At 43.4% G+C, this 19113-nt stretch overlaps 2 protein-coding genes across 4 annotated transcripts in view; both read right to left on the bottom strand.

Moving 5' to 3' along the window:
• Window positions 1-238: 238 nt before the first annotated feature.
• Window positions 239-12061, bottom strand: GJD4 (gap junction protein delta 4). Of its 3 annotated transcripts, XM_081163823.1 has the most exons (3): window positions 11050-12061; window positions 8466-9596; window positions 239-5949 (listed from the first exon to the last, which is right to left on the bottom strand). In XM_081163823.1, the coding sequence occupies exons 2-3, from the start codon at window positions 8527-8529 to the stop codon at window positions 4772-4774; spliced, it is 1242 nt and encodes a 413-aa protein (XP_081019949.1). In that variant the 5' UTR covers window positions 8530-9596; window positions 11050-12061; the 3' UTR covers window positions 239-4771. The 3 variants fall into 3 exon arrangements, with proteins under 3 accessions (XP_081019949.1, XP_081019950.1, XP_081019948.1); XM_081163824.1 differs by lacking the exon at window positions 11050-12061 and having other exon boundaries at window positions 6794-10662; XM_081163822.1 differs by lacking the exon at window positions 11050-12061 and having other exon boundaries at window positions 8466-10662.
• Window positions 12062-12919: 858 nt separating this feature from the next.
• Window positions 12920-19113, bottom strand: part of CCNY (cyclin Y) — a 106531-nt gene continuing 100337 nt past the window's right edge. The window contains exons 9-10 of the mRNA XM_081163870.1: window positions 17281-17443; window positions 12920-16334 (exon numbers count right to left, since the gene is read on the bottom strand). Of these exons, the coding sequence (XP_081019996.1) occupies window positions 16218-16334; window positions 17281-17443 (280 nt within the window). The 3' untranslated portion in view covers window positions 12920-16217. The remainder of the gene's footprint in view (window positions 16335-17280; window positions 17444-19113) is intronic.

The raw sequence follows: 19113 nt of genomic DNA, 5'->3' as shown, positions 1-19113 counted from the left end.
CTTTCCCTCTGCTTTTCTCACACCAGAACCACCCCAGTTTCCATGATGCTGTGGACATTCAGTAGGCATATATGAGCAGTTTCCCCAGGTGCAACCACTGGTCTGGATTGCATGTCACAAAAACTGAAACCATGACTTAATGCACATGTGCATGTTCCTGGAGAGGAGCTCACAGCCACTTTGCTGCTTCCTGGTTATTTGCAGCACAGACCTAAACCATGGTTTGCGTGTCATACACAACCACAAGCCATAAAGCAGGTATGGGGAAACTCTGACCCACCAGATGTTGCTGAACTACAACTGTTATCACCCCTAATCACAGGCCACACTTGCTAGGGCTGATGGGAGTTGTAGTTCAGCAACATTTAGAGGGCCAACTCCTGTTGTAAACCATGGGGCAAACCTCGGTTACAGTACATGGTTATTACACTCAAGCCAGGGTTTGGACAACAGCCTAAGCCATGTTGTGGCCTAGCACAAGGCAGTGGCATAGCAGAATGACCAGGGAGGAGCAATCTAGATATAATAGCCACAAACCCTCCAAGTGTCCTATTTTATAGGGACGTCCCTGATTTAGAGAAGCCGTCCCAGTTTCTGATTTCATCCTGGAATGTCCCACTTTTCCTTAGGATGTCCCTATGTTCATTGGAGAAATGTTGGAGAGCATGGAGTTACCTGACCTCCAAGCCATCTGAAGGCAATCTTGTATAGGGACCCGTCTGGCGTGGCTGGGGCAACCCAGTAAGATGTGTGGTATATAAATAGTAAAATTATTATGGAATGGGGCATCCCTATTTTCCTTAGAGAAGTGTTGGAGGGTATGTAGCCATGTTTGCACTAAGCCATAATTCGGCTCCTGTAAAAAGTGGGTTCACATCAGGCTCAGTGAAGAGAGGAGCTACTTATACCCAACAGAAGATGGTCAGCTGGCAGAAAAGCCAAGAAGGAAATGGTGCACAATAGATCAATGGGAGCCCAAAGCAAAAAGTATACCCAGGGAAATGTTAGGACTGGGTGAGGTGGAATCCTATTTAGGACTAGCAAATTCATTCAGTGTATCAATCTTTTAAGGGTTGGAATGGCGTGGGACTGGCTGGTGCTCTGAACTCCAGCCTGCAAACGCAGCAATGTTTCATTTCAGACTCCAAGGGGAAAGTTGGGCTGCAGGTTCTGTCTCTGAAAGTTGCTCCACCTACATCATCCAGTTCTGATTTTCTGATGGGGCATCTACTCTTCTAACTGCAGGAATGGCAGATACGTGGGACAACTGCTTCCCGGTCAGGCCTCTAAAATGAGCCTGTGGGAGAGCAAAGCCTCTTTAACTGGATCTCTATCATGGTTCATTGCCCCCACAGACCCCGTTAAGAGCATCTGCAAGCCCCTGGAATCTTGCACCACTAGTGGAGACTGGAGTGGAGTGTGACAATAGCTGCAGGCATGCTTGTTAAGAAATATTGCCAAATGTAAAGGCTCTAGGCAAACCAATATCCTACCCTATCTGGCTTCAGAGAAAGTTGCCTATATGGTGTTGCATGAGCAAGAAGTATCCTAATGTTTTCCCTTCCATGGAATAAGAGAACAGAACTTTGCACCATGCCCTCTGCTGGTAAAAAGGATGAAATTCATAAATATCTAGTAAAAGTGATTCAACTGAAAGGAAATGTATCTTCAGGCCAGTTAGCTATGATAATTAACCAGTTTTTGTTTCATTTTGAATCTATGTAGAGAACAGCCACGTACAAAAATTTATATTTTAGGGATTATTATCCTACTTCAGTGAGAACATTTGGAATAGTAACACATAAACGCAAGATGTGTAAAATATTAGCAATATATTTTTTTTAATGCTATAATACTAAAATCTCCAGCTCATCCATAACTTAATGAAATGAAAACCTATTCTTGATTTTAGAGGTAACAGTAACTATCAAAGAGGTTTAAAAAATGTATAAACCCACTCACCCAATACACTACAAGACAAATATCTCACATTGATGTTTTAAAACCGTGAATTAATTGTGGTGCATTTCAACCCAATACCAGATTAGCAAAGCGTAAGAGGGTCAGAACTCCTACCTACCTTCCCTGGTAACCCTTGACCAAAACTCAAGTTCAGTCTTGAAACCACCCTTGTCTGAAAAAAAGGCAGTAGCTAAAATGATTAATAAGAGAACAGGAAAGAGAAGGGAAATAAAAGAAAATCAAATTGGGCAGAATGAGATAGCCTCCCCATTTCATTCACAGGAAATTCATCCAGATTTTCTAGAAGAGTTTTGATTACACTCTTCCGTTATAAGCCAGGCATCCTTTTACAGTCTGGTCTATCAGACTCATCCTAAAACATTGGGCAGTTTGCAATGCTGTAGAATTTATCAAGGCCAACTTTTGTATGAATCCAGTTGTCAATGTAGCAAGAACATGTTCAATAACTTCTACACTGCTAAGATATCTGCTAGTTCTTAGGGTGGACAACATGGAGGTAAAGGGTTGAATCCAATAAAAGCCATACGAAGAGTAGACCCATTGCAATTAAACATCTACTGACTTATTTGCAACACCAAGGTTTAAATCTTACACTCTTCCAATTCTTCTAGAGAGTAGTATGTCAATTACCTGATTGTACTAAAGGGGAGATTTCATTTTAATAGCACAGACAGGCCTGCAATTGCACTTCTAGCACACTTTGGGGATAAATGGATCAGAAGCAAAGCTTTCCAAAATTCCAGCAAGAGAAAAATAAATAGGGCTGAGCTATCAGAATAATCCCACTCCACAGCTATATATTTCTGTTAATGTTGGACGTCATGCAACCAAACCAATTGTCATGATGCAAGTTTGGAAGATATATGTTGCCATTTGGAGCACTGAAACCCCATCTCTGACCATTAGACATTTTAAACCAACCTTAAATTTTGAATTTTTCAGCAGGCATCGTCCCCACACTTTCAAGCATACGTTTCACAAATGCTGAAGATTAGATGCTTTCTCTTTCAAATATAAAAGCTGACGTTCGGAGCACCTGTTCTGATCTACTACATTCTGTGCACTTTTACAGAACACACGCTTTTCAAGATGAATTATTCTTTTTTAAAAATACAAAGTGGTATGTCTTCTGACACCTAAGTGATTCCAGAATGAGTGAAGAAATGTTATGTTTTATGTTGTGAACTGCCCTGAGATCTGCGGGTGAAGCGCAGTATATAAATTTAATAAATAGTAATTATTATTTTTTTAAAAAAAAATCTGAAATTGTGAATGTCGGAATATACAGGAAATGAATGAAATATTTGTCAATGCACATTTTGTACACATATTTTAATGGTTAATGAGCAATGGCGAATGGACATAAACAAACGTGGGGCATTTCCTCTCTCTCCCCCAACTTTCCTTTTGTAGCTACTGCCATGTATGCACTTCTAAATTGTTCAAAAGCTGAAAATAAAAGGACTGCTACTAAGCATTCAAAACATACTGCTTACAATGACTTCTCTGCAACTAAGCCAAATCTCACACCAAAAGGCATGCAAGTTCCATCAGAGCAATCAAGGCATCCTGGGACCCCCATCCTCAATCCCTCCTTGAAAGCGAATGGGCCCTTTTTAAAACCAGCTTCTTGAACAAGGGGAATCCAAGCTATGCGACTCCACGATCCAAAACTTGGTGCGTGGATTTGCTTTAGAAAAAAACCAAAAAAACAGTCATGCCTCATGTTACGTCCACTTCATGTTATGTTCTTTCAGGTTATATCCCGTGGCGACCCAGAAGTACCAGAAAGGGTTACTTCCGGGTTTCACCGCTCGCGCAGGCGCAGATGAGCAAAATGACTTCACGCACATGCGCAGAAGCAGCAAATTGCAACCTGTGCGTGCGCAGATGCGCCTCTGCAGGTTGCATTCTTTTCACGTTGCAAATGGGCCTCCAGAACGGATCCCGTTCACAACCAGAGGTACCACAGTATTCTATTTCTGCTATTCAGAGGAGGAGATGCAAAAGAGAGAGATAGGCAGAGCAGTAAAGACCACAGAAATTCTTGTTAAAACCACTTTGGAGTTCTGAGAATTCAACAGATATTTCAATCTGCATTTTAGAGCTTATGTTGTGATCATTAAGTCCAGAAACATGTTGGTGGGTTTTTTTTGTAAGACACACACACACAAGCCAATATTCTCATAGTACTGAATTTTGCCTCAAAAATGCACATTCCTTCATTCTTAACAGGGGCTTTCCCTTTTATGATTACCTCCTCACCTCTGCTTTGGGTCCCCATCAGCACCACTCCCCCATCCATGCATTGGGAGAAAGATCTGACGATGGGAGCCCCATCAACATGCACAGGTTCCCTGTGTGACTCTGTACCCCAACCGCACAGGATTCTAAATCACACGAGGAGCCTGTCTGTGCAGAGCAGGATCCACTCCTCAGACCTTCTTCCCGATGCAGATTGGGTGGCCAGTTGATGGAGGGGCCACATCCAGCAACCAGAGCCTTGCTGCCCCCCCCCTCATCCAATTGCAAACATGTGGGAAGATTTAGTTATTTCCCTTTTTGCTTTAGATACTCTGTGCTTGTGGCCAAAATTTATAAATAAGCACCTCCAGATGTAGCATGCATGTACACTTCATTATCGAGTCTCCCTAGTAAAAGAAAACAAACCATCTAGCTGCATGCACAGAACGGCAATACGTATATTCAACCAAGGAGACTATTCCTACACTGTTCTTTAGATTGGCAGTATTTGGTAGTAGTTTTTCTGCCACTCTATTCTGACATTTTACACCCATTCGGATTTTTTGGATCTGGAGCAGCCAGCACTGCTGCAGACAGATTGGACATCAGAAGCCTTTCTCTCAAGGGAAGAATAATGAACCGAGGGCTTGTGGCTACTTGCAGGCGAATGGGCTCCATAACGGCACCCGTCCAGGGTTTTAAAAACCAACGCTCCTTTGAGAACGCCTGGCGGCTGCTCAAATCTCAGTTGCTCACAGGAGATCTCTGGCTGCTCACTGTCATGGAAAGACACCCCTTTTCCCTCTTGGTGGGCAGATCCAACACACGATTTGTTGCTACTGTTGCTGCTGTTGAGGTTAGGGCCATTTTTTTGCTGAGGATTGAACACAGCTTGAAAGGAGCACACTTCCTTCACCTCTCGGCCAAGCAAACAGTTGCTGCAGTTGTCAATGACGGCTGTGTTGCCTTGGCCCCCCAGCAAATCGTTGCTTAGCTTGTCCCCTTGGTGCAGCAGGCCAGGACTGCATTTCTCTCCGGCCGCGAAACTTTCTGACAGCAGCTTCCTTCTCCGATTCCTCACAGCGTTGGTTCGGAAGGCAAAGCCCAGGTCAACAAGGCTGAGGAAGAATGAGAGGCTGCTGAGCCCCCAGATGAAAAGCATCATGATGGATTTTTCTGTGGGCCTGGAGATGTAGCACTCCACGTAACTTGAACAAGGGGCTTGGTTGCAGGAGAAACGTCTTGGGACAAAGAATCCAAAGAGGTAATAGTGCCCCACTCCAAAACTGGCCTCTGTCAATATTCTCAGAAGAAGGTGAACTGCATACGCCCTGGAAAAATCAGGAACAGCCATTTCGTTTCCTGTATGGGCGACTCTGCTCCTTTTCCCTTTGGACGATTTCTTTGCGACTTTGCCGCCCGCCGAAGGTTTGATCTCTTTGTAGCGACGGTAGGCTGCGGAATGTGCCTTCACAACCTGCCTGCACACTTTGTGCAATACGTAGACGCCAAAGATGGCGTAAGGGAGCAAGACGGACACGGTCTGAATGAGCCAAAAGCGAAAGTGGGACACGGGAGCAAAAATGTCGTAACACACATTGGAGCACCCTGGCTGTAAAGTGTTGCAGACAAAGCGTTCCTGCTCGTCTTGGTAGAGAGGGTAGGCTGCTAAGAATATCACCATAAACCTCAGCAGGATCACAAGAGTTAACCAAATCTTCCCTAGAAAGGAAGAACAAAGGGAGACATGTCATCGCTAAAGGAGTTGTGTCGTATTGTAGAATCCCTGCATATTTTTTACCCTGGTTGGCAACCACACACATACACACACACACACCAGCTTCACCAATTGGCTCACTCATACACCAGCCAACCAGCAGGCAAGAGGGTAAATTACGGTTGCCATATTTCAAAAAGTGAACACAAAAGTTGTTGAGGTGTTGTTGTTGTTTTTTGAGAATTTAAGTTTTGAGCTATTTTTAAGGAAATTCGCCAAAATCTAGACTTCTGACATGAGTTGCCATACATCCGGATTTCCCTGGAGATTTAAGAGATTTCCGCCTGGACACTGTTTCCGACTGCCATATTCCAGCTATGTCTGGGAAATTCCAGATGTATGGTAACCCTACTCTAGATATTCCATGCATACAGCAACAGAGGGCTTTGGTTAAGAGTTCACCCCTGACACTCAGCTGATCACACCATTTATCTCTGTTGTCATGTATATAGGAGCCAACAGCTGAGATGCACAGACTTGAGCCCCACGTTGGGCAAAAGATCCCTGCATTGCAGGGCTTGGCAGTGGCGTAGCGTGGGGGGTGCAGGGGGGGCCGGCCGCACCGGGCGCAACATCTGGGGGTTAGGGTTAGGGGGCGCAAATCCATGGGTTAGGGGGCGCAAATCCACGGGTTAGGGGGCGCAAATTACTTGCCTTGCCCCGGGTGCTGACAACCCACGCTACGCCACTGGGGCTTGGACCTGATTATCCTCACGGACCCTCCCAACTCCATGATTCTATGATAAATTCTATGATGATAAATTCTGTGAAGGCTCTGTTGCTGCTCACATTGGGAACAGGGGGATGTGAAAGGGTTTTCACTCACATCTTGACTCGCATGGCAGAAAGTGGCTGAGGTGCATAATGTAGAAATCCTTGAGAAACAAAATGGAGATCGGAGATTATCAGCCTTCCACAACCTAACCGACTGAAAACATTGTCAGACTACAACATGCTGTGTCCTCATTAGCCTGTGTTCTGTCCACCCCAGCGCCCACTTTAATGTTCTTTTCAGAAGGTTTTTCAATACCTCAGCAAAACCTGGGGTTCTTTTGAGCCTCCTGCAGTTCCTCCAGCACCTCATGGATGGACCACTTTGGCTATCTGGGGTGCAGCACTCAGATAACAGAGTTTGCTATTATTAAAGACGATTTGAGGATTTCTCCTAAGGTGCACATGGCAACATTTCTCAGGAGACGCTTCCCAATTTTGAAGCATAGGTGGTTGCTCTCCCTCAGGTGAACATTTGAGAGAAGCTTTTTCCCCTTCCCCCTTTTTTAAATAAAGCATAGGAACAGAAGTAGCTGCCTTATGCTGAATGAGAGCATTGGTTCATCTAGCTCAGTATGGTTCACACTGACTGGCAGAAGCTCTCTGGGGTTCTTTCTTAGCCCCGAGATGCTGGGGATTGAACCTGGGACATTCTGCATGTAAAGCAGACACCCTACCATTGAGCTATGGCCTTTTGCCCAAAGACTTGGAAGTTCTGCACAGACAGAAATCGGAGGGTCAACAAGCCCAACTTTTCATCACAAGAGAAGAGAAATGGAGACGGAGGAAATGCAAAGCTTTGGGTATGCACTCTTAGTACTGTCCTTGCTTGCTTGTTTGTTACCTTGAGGGTGGAGCCCCATTTCCTGGCAGAGGAAAAAAACCAGGGGAAAGATATATCATAAATACATAATTTTAAAAATATAAAAATTCGGCACATAGGTTTGGGAACACAAGGCATCTCAGCTCTAGAGAGAGCCAATTCTAGAATGCCTCGAACCCATTAAGAGCTTAGCAATGACCTTCATTAATTTATTTACTCCAAATTGCTGTAGGCAATGTGAGTATAAACACCCACAGAAATCCCTCTCACCAAGAGGACTGACAGAATCAAGTTTTTCGATCAGTGCAAAGTTAAGGGGGAAACCAGATGTACACATGCTAGCTATTGGCCTCAAAAATCAAACAGAGGACTCAGTGAGAACCTGGTTCAGTAATTGCCATCAAATTACTTCAAGCCTCCTTATTTTCATCTGGGACCTGCACTGTTGAAATGATTGCTTAATAAAAGTGTAACTAGGCTATCATGCAAGGCGTAATAAGTTCATGCTCTTGCATCTGCATTTGTTTTCATGTGCTATTTTTCTAGAAAAAGAGGTGTTCTCCTATAATGGCATCTGAGAGGTGCCGGAACTGAGTTCCAGTGAGTTCCGGCTGGAAAAAAGCCCCAAAACTACTAATGAGAAAGACCAAAAACGGCCCTAAATTTAAATAAAGGATAGACGTCAAACAGCAATATCAAGCAAAATTTTCATTTACAAGCAAATGTTATTAAAATGCAAACGAGTGAATTCTAGAAACAACCAAAAATACACACGCACAGAACAAAAACCAGGACACAGTTTCCAGGAACTGGGTGCCAACCCTGAACAAAAATTAAGATGTGGGTTTTTGTTTTTTTAATACTCACCAATAATCGTCACATTGTAGCTGACAGCAATGATTAAAAAGCCGACTGAATCCCAACATTCCATGTCTGAACTCACTTGCAGGGATCCCCCACTTACTGAAGGAATACGAAAAAATTGAGCATTTTCAAAAACCACGGCGATCTAAACAGAGAGGGCAAAAAACATTCGAGAGCTGGCCAGGAACAGGAGTAACAAAATCCTCTGCAGAGAGAAATGAGCCTTCCTTAGGAGACCCAGCTAAATACCACAACTTCACAGTCCTATTGATTGCTCTTACCTCTGCCCCGACAACTGCAAGAAGACAAAAGGCAACAGGAATTATCTCTGCCATTGTCGGCTATTCTTACTCTCCCGGGGCATTCCAGCCTCCTGAAATTGCTGGGATAGTTCAGTGGTGAAAGAGAAATCAAGCAGTGGAAGAAATAATAGAAGCGGCTTTGTTTCTCCCCCGACAAGTGATAAAAATGGATAACGTGAGGAAAGAGGATACTGAAACATCAAGTGTTATGTCTGCGAATGGCATTTTCCTCTACAGCAGCGCCATATGAAATGAGAAATAAAATCCAGCTTCCAAAAGATGGTCACACGGTAGCGTCACCAACGGAAATCAGTGGTGTCTCTGCACATTCCTATTTCACTTTCCTCAGTAAATGAACAGGAAATTTATTCCTGTGGGACAACAAAGCCCTGAACTTGGGGACATGAAACCTGCCTTACTCCCTCAGCGTTGGGCGGCCTGGTCTTTAAAACCACGAACGCTGAGAGGTGGCGGCAAAAGTGTGTCTATGTGGAATGCCTTCCGCAGGTGCTCAAAATATACAGTATCTCCTTCCTCAAACATTCTGCCCCTCAAAGAAAATTAATGGAAGAGGTATATGAAATCAAACATGGAGAAATAATAAAACTTGGTGGATCAACCAAATAAAACTGAATTTCAGAAGGTTCAGGTCAGACAAAAGGAAATATTTATTCACTCACACTGCCCAGTTACAACTATGGCTGTGGTGGACACCACATTGGAAGGCGATTTTAGCAGGGGATTACTTACATTTATGGATAAGGCTTGTCAATGCCCACTAGTCATGGTGGCTTATATATTACCTCAAGTATTAGGGGCAGTGTGGCAGTCCCTGTGAAACACGAATGGAAGAGAGATATTGCACTCACATCCTGCTTTTCGAATTTCCATAGATAACCGATTGACAGAGTTGGCCCTATCATTAGGCAAAGTGAGGCAATCGCCTCTGGCGGCAGATGGAGGTGGCAGGGTCAGCACTCCCCAACTGTTAGCACCATCTGAACTGTGTCTCCTCAGAAGTATGCCCTAATGAATTCAATTGAACATATGCCCAGATATGTGGGGCTAGGATTACAGCCTCCATCATACTTAAAAAAGCAGATCCAATAAAACGAATTATTTCAATGGGATCTAATCTACATAGGACTAAGTCTAGATACAACATATTTCAATGGTTTTACATCTGTATTATTTATCATGTTCTAGCTGAGGGAGTTTAATTTTAACCTATTTTTATTTACATGTCCTCTGTTGCTGTATATGTCCATATCTCTGGTCTGTGACCGTAATAAATTGATTCAGCTCTGGGATTGGTTTAGGTGAAAGGCAGTTCAGAATTGGAAAGTAAAAAAGGAGTATTACAAAATTGATAACGAAGCCTATGTAAGGTGCTGTTCTTACCCCATCTTGCATATTATATTTCCTTACGGCAGGCAAGGAGGATCTCCAGCCCATAGACCTAATCCAGATAACCATGCCTCTCACTCCACTCCCTGGAACTCCCATGGCCCATTTCCTGCAAACCACACCACTTTCCCCTCACCTCATCCCCATCCTGTGCCAGCAAGACAGCCATACGGGAAGAAAACAGTTTTTAAGGCGGTTCACTTTCTATCCTGCCTATCTGCCAGCTCACCGCATTTCTGTGCTGGCCTCGGAGGAAGAGACTTTCCTTCCTTTGTAGTCAGGGCTGATATCAAGTGAGCTGGCACAGAAGGAACGATCCGTCCTTCTTCCATCATCCCACTCCCTTGTCTGAATGGAACTGCTGGCCTAGGCTATGAGACTGTAGCACCTCAGGTTAGTTTTATGGCATTTCTCCATGCAGTAACTAGAGGAGGGTACCCAAGCACATTGCTGCTTTGCAGCATTCACCAAGCGTTTATTATTTTGGTGATGGGGGGGGGGGTGTCCTTGCAGGTGCATTATTAAAGTTGCTTAAAAATATATATATATATATATATATATATATATATATATATATATATATATATATATGTCACCACTGCAGAGTTAAAATAAGAATCCTTTACACATTACTGGGTTTCTCCAGTGACCGTGTTAAAAGACAAAGCTCAAATCTGTTTATTCAGTTACTGAATGAAGATACTGTTTTGTGTGTGCTTCACCCCCTCCAGCCATTTGAGAAAGAGAGATGGTGGCAAGATGGGCCGCTGGATTTTGGCAAGAAAAAGTGATATCCACAAACAGAGGCTGCATTTCAACTAGGGCACAGAGACCAAAGCGACGATAATGAACTGATGCTATGAAACAGGTTTACTTACCTATAATTTTGCCTGTTCTCTTTTAGTAGTCGCACACACAGGGCTGCGAGTGTGTGGATCATGGCAAAGAAACAACCAACGCTTCGAGAGGCATTATTTGTCCTTCCCCTGTTGCAGAAAGTAACAAACACCTTTCCCCTTAATTCTTTTTTGACGGTCTTAGGAGACTGCGTAGAGACCACATTAAGGACGCGAAAACACAGAGATCGGGGGCCACACTACTCATGTTGCTTATCCATCTTCCAGCCGTGCCAAAAGGAAACTCTGGGAATGCAGGGTTTAAAACTGTGTTCAAAATCTATCTACTCTTTCAGGTTGAAGGGAAGGGGAGCAAAAGGTGAGCCAGGCAGGGTTCCTCACCCCCCCGGCCCCCAATTTCTAGACCAAGGGTGACAACTCCAGTGGAGACATGGGAAGAGTAGGAGAGGATTCTGTAGTCGCAAGTGCTGGAGAAGGCCTGTTCTCCACAGTGATTTTCACTATTCTGGATCATTTATTCTGGGTTTGGTAGTCATGGGCAGGAGCCAAAAGTCCCCCCTCCAACCACTGGACATTTTATTCAGCCTCCTCTCTTGCTGCTGAGATTTCAGCAGGCTTTCCCTATATCAGGGGTCAGCAAACTTTTTAAGCAGGGAGCCAGTCCACTGTCCCTCAGACCTTGTAGGGGGCCGAACTATATTTTGAGGAAAAAATGAATAAATTCCTATGCCCCCAAAATAATCCAGCATTTAAAATAAAAAGAAACATTCTACTCATGTAAAAACACACAGATTCCCAGACTGTCCGTGGGCCAGATTTAGAAGGCGATTGGGCCGGATCCGGCACCTGGGCCTTAGTTTGCCTACACATGCCCTATACCTTTGCAAGTATTTTTTCATATCTATAAAAGGGAAATACCACAATACAACATGCTAAGCTTCCACCAAGACCAACACCAGCTCCGCCAAGACCACGTGTTCAACAATGGTGCCACTTTGGGGCAGAAGACCAGAGTCCCAATCAGGAGAATGGACAGGGGGCGCCAAATGTACCAGAACTGGCTGAACTCATTTTGAAGGAAGCAAGGTAATGCACTTTACTATCTAAAGAGCTCTGTCCTCCCAGTAAAACCAGCAAGTGCAGAGTCTACAATTATCTAAATGCACTGCCGTTTGCCAACGCTTCTTTGCAAAACAATGTCCTTTTAGATCAGTTCTGCTTATAGCTGGAGCGGTGTGATGCTTAGAATATTGGACTAGGATCTGGGAGACTAAGGTTCAAATCGCCACTCAACCTTGGTTCAGTCAGTGTCCTTCAGTCTAGCCTACCTCTTTGGATTGTCATGGGGATAAAATAGACAGAGGAAGAAGTGAGCTTCTTGGAAGAAAGGTGGGATGTAAATAGAATAATAAACAGATCAAATTTATGAGTGCATAATGGGGTTTGCTTTTTGAAATAGGGGTACACCTTTGTAATCACAGCAGTGAATCAGTTTGAAAACACAGGGCAATATTAACAAGCCAGAATTTTTCAGCAGTTTTTAGCAACCTTTGATGAAAGGGAAACAGATCTCCTAGGAACAGTAAACTCTGGAATCATCCAGAGAAGAACCCTAAAAAATAATAATGCTCAAGTACTGCAAAAATGTAAAATTAACAAAAGTAAAAATAAAACCCACATTTAACAGATTTTGTTTTGTTTTTTAATTTTTAGTGCAAGAAACATAACCAAGTTAAATCACAGAATCAGTACTAATTGAAGAATATGGAAAATTCTCCTATACAGAGGTAGAATCCAGTGCACAAGGCTAAAACGATATCCAATATAGTCTAAACAAGACTGAGCCAGGTTTTACGGAATCCACTTGAAATTTTACAATAAATAGACTATACAATCTTTAAAGTTGTTTAATAAATTTCACAAAATTATAGTAGATGCATTGAGAACTTTACATAATGCAAACCTTGCTCTCTTTCTGATCTTCCCTTACACCAGCCTTCCCCAGCCTGCTGCCCTCAATATGTTTTAGATTACAACTCCCGCTGGTCCAAACCAGTTGTAGTCCAATGCATTTGGAGGGACTTGGTTGGGGAAGGCTGTCCTATACCCATTGCAAACTGTGCTTGCTAGAAAGTCAGCCCCAAAATGTTCTGCAGACTGTTGATAAAACAACTCCAGGTACAATCACATTTCTATTGGGAGAGGCGCCGTAACCCAATTCTAACGAAAGCTGGCCTTTTTCACTCTCGCTCTTCTCTTCTCTTTAAAGAATTTTAAAATTTGAAACATTCTAGTCAAGGAAAAGGCAAAAGGGTCACCCTCAAAACTTGATAGAATCAAAGTTTCGCTATATTGGCACAGTAATAAAAATAGTAGCAACAACAACAACAAAGTAATGAGAATTAAACTGATTGGGGAACATAGATGGGCAAAACCTTCATGTCATGTAATACATGTTAGTAGAAAACTCTACTTAAGTTATTAGCAATTTAACCTCATCAGTGTGTGTTACCCTTTTAAGGCAGATAGCATAACCAAGGACACAGTTGTCTGATAAAAACCTTTAATGCTCTGGAGTCATAAGCATATTTAGGGAACGCAGAGGGAGCGTCATTCTGTGTTCCTGATTCGGCACTGTGGAACCAAGCTAGTAGCATGGTAAGTGTCTTCGGGAAGGGAAGGGAACCTGGGACTCTTCTAATATTGTACTACAACTCCCATAATCCCTGACCGTGTTGGTTGAGGCTGGTGGGAGATGCGAGTCCACCATCTGGAGGACCACAGATTCCCCATTCCTGTCCTAAGAAAACCAAGGTCTCCTAGCTACCCAGGACTGGGGAGCTGGCTGTGTAGGTGATAAGAGCCTCGACTGTAGGCCTGCTGGGAACCAGCATGTCTAAGCCACCCTAACTTGCACTTCTTAGTCAAGATCCCCAGACGGAAACATGAATTCACACGAGAGAATTAAGCACTTTCTGTTTCTTATGCAGCAGCTCACACCAGTAGGGAGCAGTTGTTCGGTTGCCTCTTTAGTAACAGGAGCTGTCGCAGAAGAAATCAAGAAAAAACTTTCAGGTGTGCAGACATACCTCCTCTTTGGCATCCTGCAGGGATTGGAAGCAAAGAGCTCCCCATATTCAGAGCCGCATGGATGTGCTCTTGTCACATGAAACAGTTGGGCTGGAAATGTCTAGTGAACAATTCCTAATTGGGGTTTTAACGCTCAATGAGACCAGATAAAGAAATGTGTAAGGGCATGTCTCCTGCAAGAGATGACACTGAAGCTAATGGTATTAGCTCAGGAAGATAGCTTGTCCTGCACAACACCCAAGGGGAGCAGGGTGCAAGTACACATATGGAATAGGAGTTTCTGCAGAAGACGCTCTGGTGGAATGTGGTGTGCATGGTTACACTCGAGGAGTGCATGTAGAGCAAGTGCCACACATTGAAGACGAGGTCTCGTCTATTTCGCTGTGGCTTGCACAGGAGAATTTGTGGAGCTTCAAGATCACGGAACTTACTGCACAACTGATTTTGGTTTTTGTTTGTCTTATGCATCGTAAAATGGCATCCTTCTCAAAATGTGCAAAATAATTCATAGATGCTTATATAGAGCACAAGGCTTTTTCCCCTTTCCTTTTTTTCAGAGATAACGTGATTTGCTTTATATAAAAAAGGTATTCAACTCATTTATCCCATTAAGAAAAAGAAGGGTGGGAACCAGTAGTAACAACAACAGAAGTACAATATAATCAACAAAGCAACAAAATTTTCTTCACAGTTTGCATTTTGTTTAAATTTCTAGAAGCACCTACACTGGGAAATGCATTTTAACGGTTTTTATTCTGAAATCTAACCTGTGACAAAACACTTGGTAAAATTAATATAGATTTCTTCTTCTTCTCTTCCTCCTCCCTCTTCTTCCATTGACCCTTTCCCACTAGAACAGAAACTCTTTTTTTCATATTTTTTTCCTATTTTATACAAACAGATTGGTTTCCATTTAAAGTAAACATATAAAAAACTTGAGGCTATTGCTTGCAACATTGAACCAGGAAGTGAAGGAAATCATCTGTCTCTGCCATACAAAATAAGATTCTCTCTCTCTCTCTCCCACTTTCTCTCTCACGTAATCTCTGCTAAATCTCTAAATGCAGTGAAAAAACTTGCAAACAAAAAAAGGACTACTGCATCCAATGCAAATTTCACCTCCTTGGCCCAAGTTCCACTCTCACCTGGATCCTTCCAACAACCATAACTTTATAGTAAGGAAAAATAAAACTATCCCAAAGAACATAGGAAGGCACATGCAGCCACATATACTATGAAGCAGCCAGCATCCGAGATGCAACCTGTGGGAACGCATCATGGACACGGTCGCTATAAATTAAAAAAAGAAAGAATTCCAAACAATCACCTGATCTTTTTTTTTGTATACTTTTGGTTCAGCACTAGAAATCAAGTCAAATTTTGTTTTTTCAAAAAATACAATAAAGGCATACGAGAAACAAAATATGCATAATAATTAAGGGGAGGAAAGGCTAATAAAACAGCTTATGAAGGGAAGCCTAGTGGATGGAGTAGGATGGAGCCGATGGGAGAGAAGAAAACAACCGATGGCGTCTGGTTCAGAGGCCTGTGCTACAGTAGATACTGCCTTCTTCATACTTGCTGCTTTGCAGAAGCAGGAAAAGCGACTCCCAGACAAACAGCAAGGGAGGAATGAAAAAAGATATAAAAGCCAGAAAGCCAATGGAAAACACTGAAGAGAAAGTGAAATACTTTCAAAATCCTCTCTCATAGTGCTTCTTCCAAGCCGATCTTGTGGTGTGTTTTTAAAATTCCCTCTGCTGAGGATCTTTTTCTTTTTAATAACACACACACTTGCTTTTCTGTTCTTCCAAGCATATGTATGTAGTTTGCCTTTTCCTCACATAAAAAAGGACAAATCTGCAGCAAAACAACAGAACCAGCTTTCTTCCGAAGTTCTTCCCGATGTACTGACGTCTCTCTCCTGTCCGTATATTTATTCTTGTGTGCTACGCAACGGGGGAGGCACTGTAAAGGCAGATCTAAAAACAAGAATAAGGAGAAGGGGGGGAAGAACGAGGGGGGGGAATAACAACCCCCTCCCTCCCAAAGTTGATGATAGAAACAGTATATTTGAGGACTATCCAAGGCTTCAAACATTAGGAGATAATCGCAGGTGACCACCTAACTACAGTCAGATTGTCCGAACTGACTGACCGTTTCTTTGCTGATTTCCTGAAGTCCTTATACTTGTCTTCACAGAAGCGGGAGATGGCCTGTAGGGAGATGGGCAAGGGAGAAAGGTCAGACACGTGAAATAGTCTAGTACTGACTGCTCTGACTGGCAGCAGCTCTCTAAGGCTTCAGGAAGAGGAAAGTCTTCCCCATCCTCTGCGTTCTACCTGACCCTTTTAACTAGAAATACCAGGGGCTAGACCTGGGCTTTGCTTTCCCCAAAAACCTGGAGATGCCATGGCTTTACTTTGGGACCTTCTGCTTGCAAGCCCATGCTCTGCCAACTAAGCTATGACCCCTCCATCTTTCTTTGTAATCCAAGCCTGGCGAAGTTGAGACCCTAGCAAGCCAAAAACAGCCTGTCTGCCATGCAGCCCACCCAGGTGCTCATTAACCCCCTTCCTGTTCCATTACTCCAGTTTTGTAGCCCATCCAGATAGGAGGAGGAGTTTGTATTTGATATTCCGCTTTATCACTACCCGAAGGAGTCTCAAAGCGGCTAACATTCTCCTTTCCTTTCCTCCCCCACAACAAACACTCTGTGAGGTGAGTGGGGCTGAGAGACTTCAGAGAAGTGTGACTAGCCCAAGGTCGCCCAGCAGCTGCATGTGGAGGAGCGGAGACGCGAACCCAGTTCACCAGATTACGAGTCCACCGCTCTTAACCACTACACCACGCTGGCTCTGGTGGTTAGCAATGGCAATGATCCCACTCTCTCTCCTGTGACATCCCAACTTTGCTCTTTCATTTATCTTGCTATTGTACAGTATGACACTGTTGTAAATTGATTGCTCTGTTTATTGTGTGTACACACACACACACACACACACACACACACACACACACACACACTCTTTTTAAAGCCTACACTCAAGTTTTTCTAGTGGGCTTCCATTTTGTTTGAATTTTTTTCAGAGAGTGCAAAATAAAAGGTCAGCTTGCCACATCCACAAGGTGTTTGTGATGGGAGGAGATCAAGGTTCTCACCTCAAGTTTATATGCCCTGTCCCTGCTGAGCGGCTCCAATGGAAAGCTCAGGTTGTTTGCTTCTGCCAGGGATCGCAAATCAAAATAATACTTGGCATAAACACTGGAGGGAACATTAATGTTGAACTGCAACAACTCAAGAAACTGGCGTTCCAACTCATTCCTGCAAAATAAATAGCAAGACACGTTTTAAACTCTTGACCCGAAGGACAATAATTTACTTTGTCTTATAACAGGCAGACGCCAGAGAAAGAAAACGTATTTTAAGCTTGTCACAGACATCTCATGGGAACCTGAGCTATCTTCAGCCCAGGCAGTTTGGGGACAGTTTCTCCTCCCCACCCACCCAAACGTTCAGGTTCAACAAGAGGTTGTCATACGTAAGCTTTTATCTCATGTTTGTTAATGGACTATCAAGCATTCATTTCCATTGCATGCTTGTGGCTCACTTCCCAGCAATGGCCAAGTATGAAATTTAACAGCAGATGCTCAGTCGTCAATACAAAAAAAAAAAAAAAAAAAAATGTATTAGATCAGTCATGTGCTTCAGTTGCTTGTGATTTACTTGGTCAAACAAGTTCCAGCACATTTTGACTTGTATAAGGAATTTTGGACTGTAACAGGACTACACAATATAATCTGTAGGGGAATCAAATTCTCTTTGTTTCATGAGCTTTTAAATGGGGCTTTTTGTATACTGTTGAATTTCATTCCAAAGCAGCATCTGTTCCTCAAGCTAACACACATAAATATAAACAAGCTCAGATCGACTTTCCCCATTTTTGATGTACCTGTGTAGGAAACGCCAATGCTTCACAATGGAAGAAGAGGTATAACCAGAACACCCTGAGGCAAAGGGAGTGTAAGCCAAGGAACCATCCTACTTTGATGAAGTCTGAAAGCCGCTCCTTCACTTGCCTCCTCTGCTCTCTTCCTCTTTCATGCATTTGACTAAAGCTTCCCTTCCTCCTTCCTCTGTAAAACTAACCCATGTCTTCTTGAAAGTTGCAAAGATTTTAGAATTCTGCTTGATTTCTGTTTAGGTACACCAAGGTACATCAAGCGTGAGCAATTGCAGTCACCTAAGCAGACCATAAAGGAAACCACTCTGCAATGTTACAGATAGGTAGCCGTGTTGGTCTGCCATAGTCAAAATAAAAAAAATTCCTTCCAGTAGCACCTTAAAGACCAACTAAGTTAGTTCTTGGTATGAGCTTTCGTGTGCATGCACACTTCTTCAGATTCGTGTGCATGCACACTTCTTCAGATTCTTCAGGTATCTGAAGAAGTGTGCATGCACACGAAAGCTCATGCCAAGAACTAACTTAGTTGGTCTTTAAGGTGCTACTGGAAGGAATTTTTTTTATTTTCACTCTGCAATGTGTTGGACTGCCATCATTCAAGCCTGCAGCGAAGCATAACTAGAATAAGACTATCAATGGCTACCAGCCAGCATGGCTATCATCTACTGTCCAAGGTAGTGTGCTTCCAAATACCAGTTCCTATGCAGCAACGGGAGCTCACCCCGTCGAGGGGATTTGAACCGCCACGACGGGGTGAGCTCCCGTTGCTCGGTCCCTGCCTCTGCCAACCTAGCAGTTCGAAAGCACATCAAAGTGCAAGTAGGTAAGTAGGTACCGTTCCGGCGGAAGGTAAACGGCGCTTTCGTGCGCTGCTCTGGTTCGCCAGAAGCGGCTTAGTCATGCTGGCCACATGACCCATAAAGCGAGATGAGCAACCCCAGAGTCAGCCATGACTGGACCTAATGGTCAGGGGTCCCTTTACCTTTACGGAGTGGTAGTTCTATTAGCCATTGTGAGAATGCCAATAGTT

Source organism: Podarcis bocagei, assembly GCF_964188305.1.
Source record: "Podarcis bocagei genome assembly, chromosome: 12".
NCBI lineage: Eukaryota > Metazoa > Chordata > Lepidosauria > Squamata > Lacertidae > Podarcis > Podarcis bocagei.
The sequence above is the reverse complement of the archived record's forward strand: the minus strand, read 5'-3'. Positions and strand labels throughout refer to the sequence as shown.